Below are 18,956 nucleotides of genomic sequence, written 5' to 3' on the forward strand. Positions count from 1 at the left end.
AAAGGCTAGAGCTAATGGGCCAAGCAGTGTTTAAATGAATACAGTTTGTGTGTTGTTATTTCGGGGCATAAGCTAGCCAGGTGGCCGGGGTGCTGGGGATGCAGCCCCGCCGCTCCTATTACAACATATGACCACCTGCCTATTGGTGGCACCACCCACAGTGGACTGGGCTCTCCCACATCCATCATCAATGAAGAAAGTGCCCCACAGGCCGTCTGATGGAGGCATCTTCTCAATTGAGGTTCCCCTTTCACGCACGACTCGAAACAGAGTCAAGTTGACAAGAGCTCTGAACCACTTCTCAGCAGACCACCACCCATAGGCTTTGACAGTGTTCCCTTCCAGGGACTGGAGAGGTGGGTAACAGCACATGCTACACACACCTGAGGACCCGAGTTCAGATACCAGCTGCATGTGTGTCCATAAACACAGCACTGTGCGGAATAGAATCAGGAGGCTCATCAGGGCTGGCTGGCTGCTGGCCTGGCTCCAGTTCAGTAAGATGCTCATCCCCAGCCAATCACCATCCCTCCTAACACTGCTGGATTTTCTCACCTCTTCAATGCTCCCATCTGTTACTCTTGCAGAGGTGGATCCAGCTCATCCCTCATCTAGAGCTGACAGGTAACTCATGAATAAACTCTAGGAACTTGACTTAGGAGATTAGCTCACTGCGCAAGATGGATTCCTTCCCGTTTCCTCCCACCTATCTGCTTACAGTCCTCTCAGAACTAATTCTTCTTCATTTTTCCCCAGAGCCCAGGAGGATAAGGACAGAAACACAGATCTAGGACCCACTAGACTGGTGGAAAACACTTTATTGGAGGTACTAAGCCAGGGGAGATTTGCCGGAGAATGGACGTCGGATTCCACGCTAGCATCCTCTCCGTGGGGTCAGCCTAGGTCCTAGGTCTTAAAGAGAATGATCACTGGGAATCAGGAACTGCACTTCTCAGTCCTTTTACCTGAAGGGCAAGGGGTGTAGGTCAGATTGGGGACCCCCCAGGGTTGGAACCCTATAACAAAGTCAGAATGGGTGGGGCTTCGGTGGAAAAGAATTCTCAGCTTGGTCTGAGTTTCCATTGTCTTCAGAATATAGTAGCTGAGTCCGAACCATGGGGAAAGGGCCCTCTTTCCTTCAGAGTCCCCACACCCCTTCCCAAATCCTCTGCCTCTTCCCTCACCCCAGTCTCCTCTCGTCTGAATGAGCATCACTCTTACCTTAGGGAAGAACTCCCAGTTGATGAAAGGTAACGCCTTTTTGAACATCTGAGAGGAAAGAATGAGGTCAGGTAAGCAGCCATCAATGAATGAACAAGGATCAGTAAATATTAAATGAGTGAGAATCAGTAAACGCTCACTGATGAAGCAGGGATTGGTGACCACTCACTGGAATCACACGCTAGTGTGCTCACTGAGTGTCACGGTGCTATTGGCTGGCTTTATGAGCACAGTCAGAGCCCACATTCTGGAACCCTCGCTCCGTGTTTGTCCGGCATCTGCCGCTATGCAAATATGCCTTCATTTAGACATCAGAGCAGCCTCCCCAGGCCAGCATCACCTCCATCTCCCACATCCCAGATGAAGACACAGAGGCAGTTGCAAGGGGTTGCATAGAAAGCGCAGAGCCAAGGGCACTAGATCTGGGGGCGCCTCTGAATCAACTTTCTTGGTTTGGGTAAACCCATTTCTTCACGAGGAATGAGAGGGCTCAGATAAAATGTTGGTTTGTTTCAAGTCAGGACCTTAACTATGTAGCCCAGGCTGGCCTTGAATTCACGGTTCTCCCACCCCAGGCCCAGGAGTGCTGGAATTACAGGCATGCTCCACCATGCCTGGCTCTCCAATACAACCTAAGAACTCACATCAGTGAGGGCATGCCAGTTCAGGAAGTCATCAGTCTTGAAGGCCTGTGGGGAAAGAAAGAGAGGCCAGAAGCCAGTCAGTTCCAGAGGCCCCCGTGCATCACCCAGCACGATGGAAGAGAGGAAGACGGGCCCAGGAACTTCGCAAGCGGTCTCCTCTGTGAGGTGGGCAAGCCATGGGTGCCACACTAGGGAATCATACTCACAGACTGTAGCTTGTCAAGGTTCAGGAACTGACTGTTAAAGCCCTAGGCAAAAAAGCAGGGTGTTACAGAAGTCACAGAAGAGACAGAGATGGGGACACAGCAGAGAGTATGGGAAAACAGGTGTTTACCTCTGATCCCGCAGCGTAATTGCCGACGGTCGTCTCTTCCTGAAGAGACAAATGACCCTGTGAATGGTGAGCCCTTCTCCCTGACACGCCCCCCTCTTCTTCCTCCTTTGTAAGCTGGTCCCCAAGAGGCACCGCCCATTGTCTCTCACTGGGGCCCCAGTGCCAGCCCCATTCTCGTCCAGGACACCCAGTTGCTGGCAGTGGATGGGAAGGGTGGAGAAAGAACCCCAGCTAACAAAACCAGCTAGTATTGTTTGGCAGTTGATTTTCTATGTGCCAAAACGCCCATACTTGTTGGCCTGGCTGGGTGGAGACCAGCATGCTAGCAGGAGCCAAGCCCCTAAGGTGAGCCGCCTGCTCTACAGGCTGAATCTCCTCTTCTAGTCTCTAAAACCTCTGCCCCTCCATCGTACTGACGCCCTTACCCCTTCCTCCCCATGACAGGGATCACAAACATGTGGCCCTCTGGGCAGGGTCCCAGTGCACAGAGTTTAGCAGTTTGGCACTGTTATTTTAAATTTGAATTAAGTTCTGGCAGGAGGGGCCTGAAGTGATGGCTCAGAGATTAAGAACTCTCACTGCTCCTGTTGAGAACCCCAGTTTGGTTCCCAGTACCCTCATTAGGAGTCTCACAACTGCCTGTGACTCCAGGTCCACAAATAAGATATTCTTCTGGCCTCTGCCAGCTCTGGTGTGTCCATGCACACACACAGACACATACATATACTCTTAATTAAAACTAAAGTCTTTGTGTGTGTGTGTGTGTGTGTGTGTGTGTGTGTGTGTGTGTGTGTGTGTGTGTGTGTGTGTGTGTGTGTGTGTGTGTGTGTGTGTGTCAGGGTCCACCTATGTAGCCTGAATGAGCCTCAAACTCCTGATTCCCCTGCCTCAGCCTCTCAAGTGCTGAAATCACAATTGTACTCCACTATGCCCGGCTAATTGTTAAGAAGTAAGAATTCATAAACAAACACAGATTTCCTGTTTCTCATGAAAAGTATAAGGCTCTAGCCACTGTGGGTACATTCTGTCTACCTAGCCACAGTCTGATGGCATAGAGACCCAATCCCCATAGACCTGCCAAAGTCACCCAGCTCACTTGAGATGCAAGCAGATCCTGCTTTCCCTGAGGCTTTATGCTCAAACCCAGTTAAGCCCATGCACCTTGCCTTAGATCCTTAAACCCAAGAAGAACATTCTTCCCTCTCTAAAGAGAAGAGAGAGGCAGAGGAACTCCGAGGGTCCTCTCTGTCCAGGGACCCGAAAGGAGTCTAGACCAGCAGGGAGCCTTCATCTGGAAGCTATGTTAGAGAGGATTAGGGGGATCCCAACGACCCACCTCAGCTTCCAGCTCCCCCACCCTGCACCTTACCATTCTCTGCAGATATATAAACATTGCTGCCCCAAAGGTCTTCCCAGAATTGTTCTCTTCTGTCCCCTCCCTCCTTTTGCACCAAGCTACATCCCCATGCTCTCCTGCTTCCTTCCTTCCTCCCTCCCTCCCTCAGAACCCCAACTTCTCATCCAGCTCCAAGAATACATCCAACAAATAAGAATTACTTCTCCAGCAATGGGCAGGAAACCCCAAGGGACAGCTGGGTGACAAGTCTAAGAAAGGCTAATGCAAGTGAGGTGCTCACCTCGGCACCCCCCAGGGCAGCTCCCTGGGCAGCATGCAACGCCAAAAGAGCGAGGAGAGCCACGGCGGGAAGAATTTGGATCTTCATGGTGTCAGGTTTGGGGAGATCTGAGGCGGGGCCTCGTTGGTGGCCCTTTATATTAGCAAGGAGGTGGCTATGAGAATGAATAGGGTTCCCACCCTACTGACTCACCCCCATATCTTGTCGCCCACCCCTGAGGCTCCGGGAGGGGGAGGCATAGACTGTTCCCAGTATATCTTTGATTTCTCAACTCTCATTCCTCCCCAGGCTCTTGCAAGATGAGGCTGCCATGGGTCTGTCCATGCATGAGGTGATGGGACAGAGACAGGTTAGGCCTGTCCCTGCAAGAGCTGACATACAAGCAAGCACTCCTTCTGTATCTGCCTCTTTTTCTCTATCCCTCACGCTTGTCTTCCTCCACCCTGACAAATCCCTCTAAAGCCCTCGGACTGGTATAAGGCCTTCCACACTGCAGGCTCCACCTGCCCTGCCAGCTTCCCTCTTCACACATACCCCATATGCTGGCTAAATCGGACTGCTTACCAAGCACGCCCCTTCCTCCTCCAGGCATCTGTCATCTCTCATCTCTCTCTCCCTCTCTGTTTCTTCCTTCCTTTCCTTGCAGTTTTTTTTTTTAAATAGGGTCTCATGTAGCCCAGGCTGGCTCACTATGTAGACAAGGATAACCTTAAACTCCTGATCCTCCTCCTCGACCTCCCAAGTACTGCGATTGTTCACAAGCATCACCAGGGAGACCTAAACCTAAACCTAAAGTGCCTTTTGTTTGTCTCCAGTTCTCAGAATTCAACATTCCCTGTGGGTGAAGTTTCCCTGGCTGCTCCCATTATCCCGTCCTATCCCTTCGCAGAACGGTTTGTATCTCTCTGAATCACACACATGCCTGAGTTTAATTTCTCTTGTTTCTTTCTTGAAATACTAAGCCTCATACATGTGTGTGTTGTGTGTGCATGCGAGTAGGGGAAGCACACTTTGGAGATAGATAGATAGATAGATAGATAGATAGATAGATAGATAGATAGATAGATAGATAGATAGAGATATATCTCCAAGGTTCTCTATCTATCCAGGTTGGGCTCAAACTCACTACATAACCAAGGATGACCTTGAACTTCTGAGCCTCCTGCCTCCACCTCCTGGGAGCTGGGGTTACAGCCTTGCACTACCACATCTGGTTTATGTGATGCTGGGACTCAAACCCATGTTGTGTAAACTGCATGTTACGCAAGCCCTCTACCAATTGAGCTATAGCCCCGGCCCAGGCACTGTGCACGAGTCCCCTTTCTCTCCATTAGCACCGTGCCTTGCACACAATGCAGTGGAGACTGGGGTATTAGAATTGCATCCACTCGTCCTTTGGTCCAGCTCTGCACTCTCCTCTCTTGGCCTGGATCCTGCATTATTACCCAGGTGTTGCTCCTGGGAGTTTAGATAAAGATGACCCAGGAAACCAGAAACACAGAGGAGCAGAAACAAGTGTCCCAGAGACGGAGCTAGAGGAGCATCTACGCTGGCCTGACCTCTGAGCATCTGCTCCCTGAAAGGTTCCACTTCCCACCCCACCCTTAGCAGGAGTGGGATCACCTCAAAGTGGCAAAATAGCTCGATGATGCAACCTCTGCAATGAGGTTCAGATGGCCCAACCGGTGCCACAAGGAGGTGCCAGGACAGAGACTAGCGCTGTTCTGGCAGAGCAACCCCTTATCTGAGGGCTGGGTTCCTTACCGCAACCTGAGGCAGCGGGCCTTGGGTGGGAGGGCTCGAGTCATTCCTGAGGAATCTCTATGAACCCCTGCTGTCCTCACCTCCCAGACCTCGTTAGCCTCACAAAGCCTCTCCTGTAGGCACAGAGCATCCCCCACTTTGCCAAAGCCACAGGAGGGCACAGCCTGGGGAACACCCACTTTGCAGGATGACCGAGTGACTGTGGACACTCCTGGAGGGGACAAAGAAAGAGAATAACGTGAGGTGGGTGGAGTTCCTCCCAAAGGGTTTTCTGGAGGACACGGGTTTTGTGAGAAGGTGGATTCATTCTGTTTAACTAATTAGCAGTGCCTGCCCAGCTCACGGGAGCCTTTGGGCCAGGGTAGTGTGAACAAAAGCCCTGGAAGAAGCGGGAGACGCCGAAGAGAACAGATGTTATGCTAATCAGCTCCATTTAGACATGCTAATGGCGGAGTCTAATTTCCTCCCTGGCTCACAGGCCTGCACATGCACAGTGCCCAAACACGGACCAGCCAGCACCAGCACCACATCGTCGTCGTGGCTCTGCTTGGCTCTGGACTCTGCCCTGTGGTGGGCTGGCGTAGCATACTGACATCTCAGTGATGTTTTCCTTTCCGTCTCATGGTACCAATAACATTACCAGTTCTGCCTCTGTGGCAGGCCTTGTGCTAAATATTCTGAGGGCATGATCTAATCGAATTGTCAGAAGTTCCAGGAGATAGGCACTATAATTACCCACATTCTGTGGGTGGGGGAGCCACGGCAAATATGGAGCTTAAATAACTCAACCTAGGTCGCGTGGCCCGTGTGGGTGTGTGGCAGGGCCAGTGTGAGGGCCCTGGGATTCCAAGACCTGAGCTGGGTCTCTGATAGTCCCTTGCTCCCCGCGCAGTAGTGTCTCTCAAGATGCTTTAGCATTCGGTATGAATTAGAGCCCTGACCAGAGAGTGTAGGGCAGGCTCAGTAACACCTCCCCCCCACCCCCGCCGGACGAGCTTTGTGACCTAAGCTCCAAGCGTGTAAGTGTTAATCTAAATGAATCCAGCCAGATGCTCTCAGCCAAAAAAAAAAAAAAACCCGACCTGGCCAGGCACGTGAAGGACTGTCATCCAGGTACTCCAGAGCTGAGGCAGGAGGATGCAAAGCTCAAGGTGTACCTGGGCCGTAAAGTGAATTCAAGGCCAGCCTGACGTGTGTCAAAATGAAAAGTCAAAGAGGGCTAGCATGTGCCTTGGTGGTAGAGCATGCGCCGGTGCCTGGACTCCACCCATGAGGGAGTCTGAGTGTGGCTCAGTGACAGAGCATGATCAAAGGCCCTGAGTCCAATCTGCAGTACTGGGCAGCAGCGCAAGGGGGGAGGGGCGCTGCTGGCATTTGGCAACTATGTGTCCTACAGTAAACCTACAATTAATTAGCTCAGTTTCCACAAGTCCCACACAGAAAACCATCTTCCCACACCAAGTACATCTTTGAAAGTAATGTTCTAGCTGGGTGTGGTGGCCATAGGGGCCTGGAAATCTGGAGTCCAGCCTGGGCTCCATGGCAAGATCCTATGTCAGCAAACAAACAACGGAAAAGTTTGACCAAACAAAGATAGTCCTCCACCTTGGGCCCCGTGTTCGTTGCCGTCGTGTGTGAAGACGTAACACTCCTAAATACAAACCCATCTGCTCGGGTATTCCACAGAAAGAATCCTGGCCCCTTGCAGAGGCCAAATCTGGCTGCATGAGTCTGCTGACCCTTGTCACCTTCCAGATGATCCAAACATTGTGTTTGATTTATGTACTTGGGACTGAACCGAAAGCTTTGTCCATGCTTGGCGGAACTACTCCTGAGCTACATACACCCTCAGCTCTCTTTTGCTGTTTTCTTTTTTACACTTAGCGTGTGGGAGGTGCGCATGTGTGTAGAGATCAGAAGACAACGCAGGAGTCGGTTCCGGCTTTCTACCTGCCAAGTCATCTTGTCGGCCCTCTTTTCATCTTTTGTGACAGGTTCAGGGTTCTAAACCAGGGGCTGGAGACATGGTGCGGTCAGTGAACTGCTTGCCATGTACGCACGAGGTCTGGAGTCGGATCCCTAGAACTCATGAAAAGAGCTGTACAGTAAGCTGTATAGTGTGTGGATTCCTGGGCTCACTAGCCAGGCAGCCCAGGAATCCACTAGTGAGCCAGTAGGAGCCCCTGTCTCATCAACTAAGTGATGGCTCCTGACACGAGCATGTGTGTTACAACCAAATGAGCATGAATTCTCTCTCTCTCATACACAAGCATGGATGTGCATGTACACACACACACACACACACACACACACACACACACACACACACATGCACGCACTCACGCACACGCTTCCTTGAGTTTTCCGTCCTCCTTCCTCAGCCTCCCAAGCAGCTGGAAAGATAGGTTCAGCTCCCTGGTGAATTTTCAGGAGTGAAACGATTTCTATGCTAAGCACTGATGCGTCTTCCTCTCCACATGCCTCGCCTTCCTCCATCCACAGTGCCTTGGTGACTTTGTGCTCCCCAAATATCCAGTGTCCAACAGAGTGAGCGGAGGGATAGGCAGGTCTCAGGAAGGGAGGTCACAACAGTTCAGTCGTGGAGTGGGGGAGGAGCAGGGAAAGTCTCCCAGGATCCCACTCTGCTTTGAATGAATACAGAAAGACCCATCTCTAGGTAGAGTCATTCCTGTTCCTTCTCCAAGAACATCAGTAAACCCCTGTTTTCTCACCGCCTGCCCCGACCCATCCCAAATGTGACAGAACTTGAATGTGGGTAGGAGGTGAGGCCCAGCCCTGATTGCTACACCATGACAAGTACTGGGGCCAAAGCCTCCTGGGTATCCGGGCTGGGGACGCACACCAGAGAGTCAGTGGGGACAGATGGGGGCATCCCTGGAGAGAGATGGGGGGTCTAGAGTCTCAGGAGAAGGTGCAGGGCAATTAAAGTTGGGGAGAACAGCCTCCGGCCAGTGCCAATCATTACCACACTCCGGGAAACAGCAGAGCCGCAGCGCGCCTTCCTCCCACTTGGAACCTAAACTTCTCCCAGGAAGACTTCCTGGGTCGGTCCCATAAAGATTTCTTGAGCAGACACTTTAGGTCTCAGTATTGGGAAGTCAAGAAAGATAAGAACCAGCCCTTCCCGTCCTGCTCCGCGGAGGAGGCAAAGAATCTCCTAACAAAACAAACAAGTACGGAGGATAGGAACAGGTGCTGGGAGGAAAACAAAGGGATGTAGGGGGTGACCAAGTCCTAGGGAGGCACCTGTGAACTGAGACCCGCAAGTTAACTACTGGGGGTGGGGAGAGCTGTACTTGGTGCCTGAGGCAGGAGCATTCAAAGCCTGTACTACAGAGCCAGCATGTGCAACTCAGATGAGAGCCTGTCTCGAAATAAAACGTAAGGCCCGAAAGCTGAGCCATCTGAATTTGAATCCCAGGAAGGAGAGGCCTGACTCTGGCAAGTTCTCCCCCTGACCGACACACACTGTGTGGCACATGTGTGCCCGTGTGCACGCACACACAAACACGCACAATAAACATGTAATGAAAAATTTTAATTAGAAAAGTGAAAAGAAAGTTGAAGATACAGCTCTGTGGGGAGCCGGGTGGTGGTGCCGGCCAGACTTTAAGCCCAACACTCAGGAAGCGGAGGCAGGTAGATCTCAGTGAATTCGAGGCCAGCCTGGTCTACAGAGTGTGTTTCGGGATAGCCAGGGCTACACAGAAAAACCATGTCTCGGAAAAACCACACAAAACAAACAAACACAAACAAACAAAAAAACCTCTGTGAGGAGAAGCAGGGAAGGAGGAGAGAGATACCAATAACCAATTACCCTGTCACCTCGCTAGCCTCTCACACCACGTGCTGGTCTTTGAAGGCATAGACCACCCTGTCTAGCGTCAATGAAGCTTAAAAGTTGGAACCTCAGAGGCTCCAGCAAAAGCTAAGGGAGCTAGGAGCAAGGGACCACTGCCCATTATTGGAGGGCCCCTTATACCAGACAACCTCACGTTAAACTTCAAAGGACCAGGAACAGCCCCTAAGAGTCGGAAGCCATCTGGATCCTCGTTAATCGGCCCCAGGAGACCTGAGTTCCCAACCATTTCTTAGTCACATTCGCACAGCAGGAAGCCCTATCAAGCGAGAACCAGGATCTCTCCCAGGTTCGGCCTCTCGTCCGCCCCCATGTGGATGTGGTGAGGTACTGCAAAGCCCTCAGTACAGGTAGATGAACACCCCGGAGACTCGATTTAAAACCCAAATTAAGGCGAAGATAGAGCGAAGGAGTAAACCAGGATTTCCGCTCCGGAATGTAATTTTGATCAGGTGGCTTTCCTGAGTCAGCTTAGGGCCAGGTTTCTTTCACCGATTCACAACGTATTCGAACCTTGTGTCTAACTATAACTGCTCAAGCACTTAGCGAGCTTGCAGACAGCTCAGGACCCACGAAGTTGAAGTTGTCAGGGTTTCTTGTCTTTCTCTTGCTTCCTGCTCCCCTGCATGGATATCGGGAGTGGAAGGACAGTGATAGGGGCTCCTCCATTTGGGCACCCTGTACCAGTTCCATGAAACACAGAGCTGCCTCTCCCTGTCCCATGAGCTTCTCAGCCTGTGCCCAGGGCCCGCGCCACTTCGGTGGCTTCATGGCAAGGAAGTGGTTTTGGCTCCCCCTTCACTCCCCAGCTTCCTAACCGCTGCCACCATCTGCTCGTCCCCGAGCAACCATGACATGGCCCGACATATTCTCTACCAGTCCTTGCTGGTCTGTCTCGCCCTGCCCCTGTGTATCTCCACCCCCAAAACTGCTCTGTCGGTTTTTTTTTTTTTAACAGCCTCCTGACTGCGACCTCCTGTTTTGAGCTGTTGCCCTATTGCCCTTTCAGGCCACCAAATACCTACAGCTACTGTTGAAAAACCCTCGTTTTCAAGGGCGGTGGGAGAAATCCCCCAGTCTCAATAATTCAGGCCAACAGATGCAATCAGCAAGAGGTGTCTTTATTGATAACACAGGTGCCTGTGGGTGCAACAGCAGCTTATGCCAAATGCACACCCCGGGCAAATTCAAACAGCCATATTTATAGGGGAAAATGATTACATAAGAGGGTAGTATAGCACAAGCATTTCATTGGCTCTCAAATTGGTGGGCTTAGCTCATCCTGGGAATGGCCCCATGTCTATTCTCGAATTTCCCCGAAAAACCATAAAGACAGATAAAACACCCTGCAGCGAGTTGACAGTTTAGATAGGATATCTTGGGGGGGGGGGGGTGGAGTATCCCTTCTCCTTAGTCCCAAAAAATCACAAAGCTAGATATAGCACTCTGTCTCTCTCCTTAGCCGAGTCAGTGAGTCTGCAACCCATGGATATCCAGTTTTAGCATCACCTGAGCCCGGGGGCCCAGCTAAATTTCAGCAAAGTTTAACATAGTACATGGGAACGGGGGTCTTTCAAGTATGGGGGTCTTTCACTGTAAGCGTGGTATTTGTACGTTAGGCAAAAATCATTTTTGCAGATGGAGAAACTTGCAGGAAGCCGGGAGCTAGCTGCGACCCGTTTTACCCAAACTGAAGCCCAGGTCTCTCCAGTCACTCACATCTTTCACTCCACTCTCAGGAGAAACGTGCTCAGCCGCCAACCCACCTTTCCAGCCACCTACACCCTGGTCGGCAGAGTCGTAGTAAAGAGCAACAAGTTGAGAAATCTAAGGAAAATGAAGAAGTCATGTTTTATTTCCACAGGGAGATTTGAAGGAAGGGAGTTCCTACTGCGTTGTTGGGGGAACTTCCGGTTGCACACGGGACAAAGGGAAGAAACTGGCTGGTTATCCAACAAGGCTGATTGGTCTCCAGACACCACAGCTGAACGGGGAGGATGAGGACAGGCAAACCAGGTCCCCAGGTGGGATGACGGGGTGTCAACGCCCAGGTAGGTCTGGCACGGTAGAGAGAACTGTGGATAAGTACAGCCAAGCTCCCTGAAGACCTGTGTTCTTGAAGCGTCAGCAGTGACTAGAAGAAATTTTCTAGAAGAAAAAAAATGCAAGAGGAGAAAAACAGATGATATAACACACACACATACACACACATACCCGCCCATCGATGGAGAACGAACCCTTCCATGAAGATTCCTACCTTGCCCACCTTCAATCCCCCCCCCCTTTTACTTCTATAGAAAACAAATTTTGTGGTCTCGCTGGGGTGCTCAGTAACCACTTTCCAGGTCAGGCATGGTGGTGTGCACCTGTGTCTCCACACCTGGGAGGCTCAGGTGAGAGAATTAGGAGTCTGAAGCCCCCCTGAAATACATAGAAAGACCCTGTCTCAAAAATGTGAAAAAGAACATCACCAAGAGAAATAAACTTCCATCCTGGGGTCTTAATTCACCATGCCTCTGAACCTTTGCCTTCCGGAAGGCTCGCACGTCTGTAGGTACCAGGTACCACAGGCCAGCCTTCTCCTTGGTCCTGTACCTTTGCTGTCCCTCTCTGGTCAGCCCTTTATTCTGCCCTCACTCTCTCACTCATAGACAGCCCTGCACCATTTTCCAGGCCCCACAAAGAGGGTGCTCTTCTTAATCCCTCTTCAGTATCCACCCCGAGGAAACTGGGCTGCTGCTGCTGCTGCTTGTTGAGGTCCAAAGAAATGCCCTGCTCCCAGCCTGCCCAAGAGGAGGCTACTTTACTCCTGGCATTCAGTCTTATGCGGCCCACTCTTGGGATATTTTGTTTGTGCTTAAACAAATAAAGCTTGCCTGAAGATGAGTGTGCAGAGCTAAGCCACTAGTTAGTCATAAAGGTCAGGCAGTGTTGGCGCACACCTTTAATCCCAGCACTCAGGAGGCAGACATAGATGGATCTCTGTGAGTTCAAGGCCACCCTGGGCTACACAAGATCTATCCAGTCTAAAAGAGAATCAGAGCCAGGCAGTGGTGGCACACACCTTTAATCCCAGCACTCAGGAGGCAGAGTGGTGGCTCACACCTTTAATCCCAGTACTTGGGAGTCACATGCCTTTAATCCCAACACTAGGGAGGTGGAGACAGGAAGGGATATAGCTGGGCGGAGAGAGGAATATAAGGCGGGAGAAGACAGGATCTCAAGGCTTTCAGTCTGAGGACTTGTAGAGACGGGATACCCCATTCGGTCTGAGGATTTCAGAGGTAAGAATTAGTGGCTGGCGGCTCTGCTTCTCTGATCTTTCAGCTTTCACGCCCTAATATCAGACTCCAGGATTTTGTTATTAAGACCAATTAGAATTCGTGCTACACACTTGGACACTTACCTACCAAAACTTCAGCCACTTCAGCAGGCCAGGTTGTGCCCGGGAAGCCTGCAGGACAAGGGGAATAGCTGAGCAGATATCACACTGTTACCTCCACCCTCAGCAACCTCGGGTACCCTGTTCTCCAGCTGCATCTCCTCAAGCCCCCATACTCACCGAGGACGATGAAGGTGTGACTGCCCCCTGGAAAAGAGACGATCGAAGGAGGTGACTCAGCGTCATGGCAACCTTGGCCTCAGGTTCCCCAAGGGCCCCCTCACCACACCCCACACGCGCATGCACGCACAAGTCAACATTTTCAGCTAAGTCCTTCAGGTTGGCTGTGGATACTCAGTCTATGGGTTTTTCCCCCACAGCATGTGTTTAATCCAGGATGACACTGAATAATGGTTGCCAAACACCACACAACACTATGGAGAAGCAGAAGATCTCCCGTATCCACGGGATGGTGGAAGGCAACCTTAGACAGAGGCCAGAGAGCCTCATACATACTAGGCAAGTGTCCTACCGCTGAGCTACGTCCCTAGCCCTTTTTTGATCCTTATATTTTGAGACAGACTCTCTCCAAGTTGTCCAGGCTAGATGTGAACTCTGGAATCCTCCTGCCTCAGTCACCATCCCTACCCCAACCCAGGTCGCTGGGATGTTTGGTCACCAGGCTAAGAGTTCTCTAATCTTAGAAGCAGGTTCTTTGGCCAGGGCTTTCACTGCTCTGAAAAATCAAAGGAAGTCCCTGGCCTCACTTTTCTTTGAGAGCCTAATTAGAGTCTACCATAGTCACTCTCCGATATTATAATGTCACCTTGCTTATTTCCTGAATGGTTGGCTGGTTGGCTGCCTTGCTAGGAATTGAGCCTAGGGCCTTTCCTCTGCTCGATGAGCACTCTACTGTGGAGCCACACCCCGAACTCCTAAGACTGCCTTCTGGTTTCTTGTTTATTTTGTATATGTATGTATGTATATGTATGTATATGGGCCAGAGTGCACATGTGGAGGTCAGAGGCAGTGTGGAAGAGTCCGCCCTCTCCTTTCACCATGTGCATCCAGGGGATTGATCACAGGTTGTGAGGCTTAGCAGCAACCCTCTTTACTAGCTGAGCCAGTTCATTGGCCCCTAAGTCTGCCTTGTCTGCAGCTATGCAAAACAAGCCTCTCAAGTGTCCCTTCCCCACGTTATTATTATTATTATTATTATTATTATTATTATTATTATTATTTCCTTTGAGGCAAGAAGAAATCAGTTTCCCACCAACAAAGAGTCCCTAAACTTGGCTTGTAGGATGTGCTGGGCTACTTTCCTCTGCCCCAGCTGCTGTCCCACAAAGGACAGGAAAGCCACACACAAAGCAAGTCTGTGTGTTTGGCCTGGTGCCTGTAATCTGTCCATCTGGAAGCATCTCGTTGCCCAGGTTTCGCCCATGCACCTACTTCCAATCTACTCTCAGGGCAGGGAAGAGAGATGCGCTGGAATCTCCCTCATAAAGTGATGTAATAGAGGAAGGAAGCAAGTCTCTCTGTCCTCCAAGAAGACACAGAGATAGATGGACGGACAGACAGACAGACAGAGAGCAACGCTTTTTCAAGACTCACCTTGGCAGTGGTGGCCTTGGTATAGTATTGCCAGTTATAAGTAGGATTCCCCTGTGGGTTATTGTAGTAGTTCTGGGGAAAACAAGAAGTGCGTGGGGTTCAGAGGAGAAGGGACAATGGCATCCCATTGTGTAATAAACACCCCACTTCTTTACCCAGACAGCAGTTTTCTTAGAAGCCCATCCTGTGGCCCCTCCTTGTAACATGGGCTTTCTTTCACATTACTACACAAAGCCAACTGGACCCCACTCCATCGGGTCATTCCTCCCCCTCCCTGGTCCCTGTCCCAGCTCCTCAAGTGTGATATGGAAAGTGCGAGTCAAAGACCAGGAGAAAGGGTGGTGTCTATGCCAGGGGGTCAGGGGAGGAGATAGCTTGCCTTGGATGTGACAGCTGACAGCTCTTGTCTTGCTGCTTCAGGCTGAGAAAAGTATCAGGTGGGAGTGGGCAAAAGAGAGAATTTCAGATTAGCCAGCCTTGAGAATGGGGCTGAGAGGCCCAGGGCTTTCCAGAAGCCTGTGGACAGAGAGACTCACCTGCTCGGCGCCACCTGCCCTCTTCTGCAACGACGGCAGATCTGGACCCTAAAAAGGAGCCGGAAGCTGTGGTCAGGGGCTCCAAGGTCCTCCAGGCCTTACCAACTTCCAGACATTGTGCTGCCTCCACTCTACTTCCCCCTGGGGCTCTGCCCATCCCACCCTGTTCCTGTAATAGTCCCGGTTAAGTCCAGTAGGACTGGAGGATGCTGATGGCCCAGATAGATAGAGAGCACAGGTGTCCTCACTCAAGGTTGGGGAGCAATGGGTAAGAGCCAAGTTGGGCAACAGCAGCTGCACCCCCACACAGGCTACATGGTCGGAAGCTTTGAGTGGAGATGGTGCTAGAATAACAAAGGAGATGAACCCACATGTATCCTTCAGCTCCAGCCAGCCATGTACCTACACTAGACCCCGCTGCTCCCTCTAGGGCTTTTAATCCTGCTATACTAATGTTATTCTACAGGGTGTTCTTGAGGCTCAGTGATTAGGTTAGTTCCCAGGAAAACAGGCAAGGAAGCATTAACAGCAGTCTTCGGTGCACTCCCCACAGCTCCTCAACATCTGGCAGAGGTAATAAGGATCAAAACTACTTTAGGCAGGGGCTCCACCACTGAGCCACACCCCAGCCCCTCACTGGGGGATTCTAGCCAGGGGCTCTACCACTGAGCCACACCCCAGCCCCTCACTGGGGATTCTGGGCAGTGGCTCTACCACTGAGCCACACCGCCAGCCTCTCACTGGGGAATTCTAGGCAGGGGCTCAACCACTGAGCCACACCCCAGCCCCTCACTGGGGTATTCTATGCAGGGACACTGGTCCTACATGTCTGCATAAGGAGCTCAGGCAGCTTCACCTAAGTTCTGGTTCTCAAAGGCCACTAGTCATGCAGCATTGAGGTGTGGCTTTCTACAAGACACAATGGACCTGCTCATCCTCCCCAAGACCCAACTGCTAAGGCCTCCTACATCCACCCTGAACACCTGATTCTCCTCGGCTTCTTCCCCTGTAGCCCTTTGCCATTGCTTGAGAGTGGATCCCAGGTCCTTTCTTCCTCCCCATCTTGGGGCTCCCCCTCCACCCACTTGCCCCCGGTACCCACCCAGCTGTGGCTGTCTCCGCACCAGGCCACGCCCAGCAGGATAAGCAGCAGAGCGGAGAAGGTGGCTGACTTCATGGTTCTGCTCTGGTGCAATGAGTCCCAAGCCTCTGGCCCTGGGGTTTTATCCTCAGGAGACCCCTCCCACCCCGTTCCTGCTCAGGTGACTCATGGCTTCCCTCTCACCCCTGCTCCACCCAACTCAGGGTTGCATAATCCAAAGAAAGTGGGAAGGGAAGGTGTCCCTCCTCACCACGGACATCGGGAAGCCATCTACCTGTCAAGGGACTGCCAACCCTGAGCCCCGAGAGCTAAGCTGCCTCCCCCTACCCCCTTACCTCAATCTGCTTCCAGTTGAAGAAAGGAGTCTTGCGTTTGAAATTCTGGAAGGAGAAGTGGGGATGAGACGGTGCCCATGGTGCAGAACTCAGAGGGTAGGAGAGACAACGCACCGGGCAGGGTGCCAGGTGGCTGGCTTTAGGACAGGCCAGGTGTGGCTTGGGGGTGGGTGAAGACAAGCATACGGGAAATTGGGGGTGCTTGAGTTTGAGATCGTGTCGGGGATAAAATATCTATCTGAAAGATGAGAAAGGCCTTCAGGTGTGGTGGTGCACACCCTGAACCCTGCACTCAGAAAGCGAGGCAAGAGGATTGCGAGCTCCAAGCCAGCCTGTGTTACACAGTGAATCCAAGGCCAGCCTGGGCTAGCTAGCCAGCTCAAAGCCAGCTAGGGCTACAGCTGAAGAGAGGGAGGGGCAGCCGGGGGTGTCGCTTAGTAGCAGAGTGCTTACTTAGCACGCGCAGAGCTCAGTGTTCAATCTCCAACACTGGGGAAACGAAGCAAACACCCCCAAAAGAGACACGATGTTTGCAGTAGGTGAGCTATAGCTGCTTTGAGGGAGATAGATGGGGGGGGGCGGGATCCCCAGGTCTTTGGAAAGTGGGATTTCTCCTACCTCCCAGAGTCTGCGGAAGTAGAGTAAGGCTCGAGTGCTGGGAGGCGGGAGGTGGCCCTGTGAACAGAAGATGGGGAACAGGTTAGCAGGGAACCCCCGCCACTGCTCACCTAAAGCCCTGACTCCCGCTCCCGCCTCTTTTCAGCCTTCAAAGAGATGCCTTGTAACTAATGTGTGCAAGGGATTCTGGGAATCTCTAGGTACACCAGAACCTGGAAGGAGAACAGAGAACAAGAGCGACCGGCTAGAGGTCCAGCTGTGCTGTGTGCCTGCCCAGACCTGGCTCTGTCCCTCTCCTGGACACAACACAACCGTCACAAAACCCTCAGTCTGGCTCTGTCCCTCTCCTGGATACAACACAACCGTCACAAAACCCTCAGGACCCAGGGCTGCCCGTCGCCAACACACCTCCCTACCCGCCCCCCAGAGCAACACTGGAGGCAAAGAAAGGAACGGAGACCAGCAGTGTGGGACAGCTACGGTTTATTTCCAGGGGCAGGGTGAGTCAGGACTGAGGGAATGGTGGGACACTCCCATCCAGCTGGTAGCTCCTCATCTGCTGGTCATGGTTTGCGAGAGCTCCCTTTGTCCTGAGCGGAGAAATGGGTTCTAAGAGGAAGCTGGGGGAGTGGGTATCTCTGGGGAGCACTGGGCAGGAGAAGGCTAGCAGGGAACACTGCTCTCGGATTCTGCCTGGATCTTTTAAGATCTTCAGTCCACACAAGCTGGATATCCCCGTTGGGCTCATGCCCCTCCCCTCACCCATCCCACTGGCTGAAGTAGGCAGCTCAGCTCTCCCAACCCCCTCCCACTGGGGAAGCTGAATGCCCTACCCTGCCCATCTCTGCCTACCCCTTTCTTCTAGACTGACCTGCTGGGAGGCCAGTCCCTGTGAATCCCACCTAGCTAGCATTCCCCAGATGGGCAAAAATGCTTGGTACAGTGCTAGCCTGTGCCCTGGTCTCCTAGGGGATCATTAGTCCCTCAAGGACCACAGCAAGGAAGCTTGCCCTACTAGAAGCTGATATATATATATATGCAGACCCTCACTCAAGGTACGGTGGTACATGCCTAGAATCCCAGTACTCAGGCAGCTGAGTCAGGAAACGCTAAACTTTGAGGTAAACCCAGGCTACCTAGTGAGTTCAAGGCTAGCCTGAGCTATATTGGGAGGCTTTGTCTCAAAATTAAATAATAAGGTACAAAAACGGAATTTATTTTGTTCATTTACACTAGAAATGTGTTGCGACCGGGAAATAGCCATCTCTCATACCGCTGCCCCATTCCCTCAGACTTCAAGCAGGCGTTCCTGAGATGTGGGTAATTCTGTCCCCATTTCACCACTGCCGCTGTCCCATAAAGACCCTAAGTCTTGGGAAGGATGTTTTAGGATAAGGATTAAAATGTCAGCAGCACAAAGAGCCAATCAGGTGACTAGAATGCTTGACAGACAGATCAGAATAGTCACTAGAGAACCACAGTACAGAGTAGGAGCACCCTGTACCATGGAAAGGGGTCCCAGAGGGGCCAGATCTTTCGAGATGAGTCAAGCACCTAGATCATGAAGTGAAGTCATCCAATTTTTAAAGTTTGGCAAGTAATTCGTGTTCTTTTTATTCTTAATGTGCCTTGGTGATTCATGAGAAGGTCACCTGGACCTCTTGGGTGTGTACTGTTGTTTCTTAACAGCCTCCAATTTTCCTGAGTCTCCGTATCAACCCTGTCATTCCAGCTACTCAGGAAGCTGAGGCAGGAGGATTACGAGTTCAAGGACTGCCTTGACAACTTAGTGAAACTCTGTCTCAAAATAAAAAGTGAAAAAGAATGCTAGAGATGTGGTTCAGGGGTAAAGCCCCTGCCTAGAATCCCCCAGTGAGGGGCTGGGGCGT

General features: G+C 51.6%; 2 protein-coding genes across 3 annotated transcripts in view; both read right to left on the bottom strand.

Moving 5' to 3' along the window:
• Positions 1 to 18,956, bottom strand: part of LOC113457658 (zinc finger protein 420-like) — a 1,205,902-nt gene that overhangs the window by 569,299 nt on the left and 617,647 nt on the right. The gene's annotated exons all lie outside the window — the stretch shown is intronic.
• The window catches only part of Dmkn (dermokine), a 20,025-nt gene continuing 11,670 nt past the window's right edge, over positions 10,602 to 18,956 (bottom strand). For both annotated transcript variants that reach the window (XM_026786288.1, XM_013351561.2), the window contains 8 exons: positions 17,068 to 17,124; positions 16,450 to 16,494; positions 15,013 to 15,060; positions 14,856 to 14,897; positions 14,477 to 14,548; positions 13,043 to 13,069; positions 12,887 to 12,934; positions 10,602 to 11,628 (listed from right to left, as the gene is read on the bottom strand). In XM_026786288.1, the coding sequence (XP_026642089.1) occupies positions 12,887 to 12,934; positions 13,043 to 13,069; positions 14,477 to 14,548; positions 14,856 to 14,897; positions 15,013 to 15,060; positions 16,450 to 16,494; positions 17,068 to 17,124 (339 nt within the window). In that variant the 3' untranslated portion in view covers positions 10,602 to 11,628. The remainder of the gene's footprint in view (positions 11,629 to 12,886; positions 12,935 to 13,042; positions 13,070 to 14,476; positions 14,549 to 14,855; positions 14,898 to 15,012; positions 15,061 to 16,449; positions 16,495 to 17,067; positions 17,125 to 18,956) is intronic.

Source organism: Microtus ochrogaster, linkage group LG4, assembly GCF_000317375.1.
Source record: "Microtus ochrogaster isolate Prairie Vole_2 linkage group LG4, MicOch1.0, whole genome shotgun sequence".
Lineage (NCBI taxonomy): Eukaryota > Metazoa > Chordata > Mammalia > Rodentia > Cricetidae > Microtus > Microtus ochrogaster.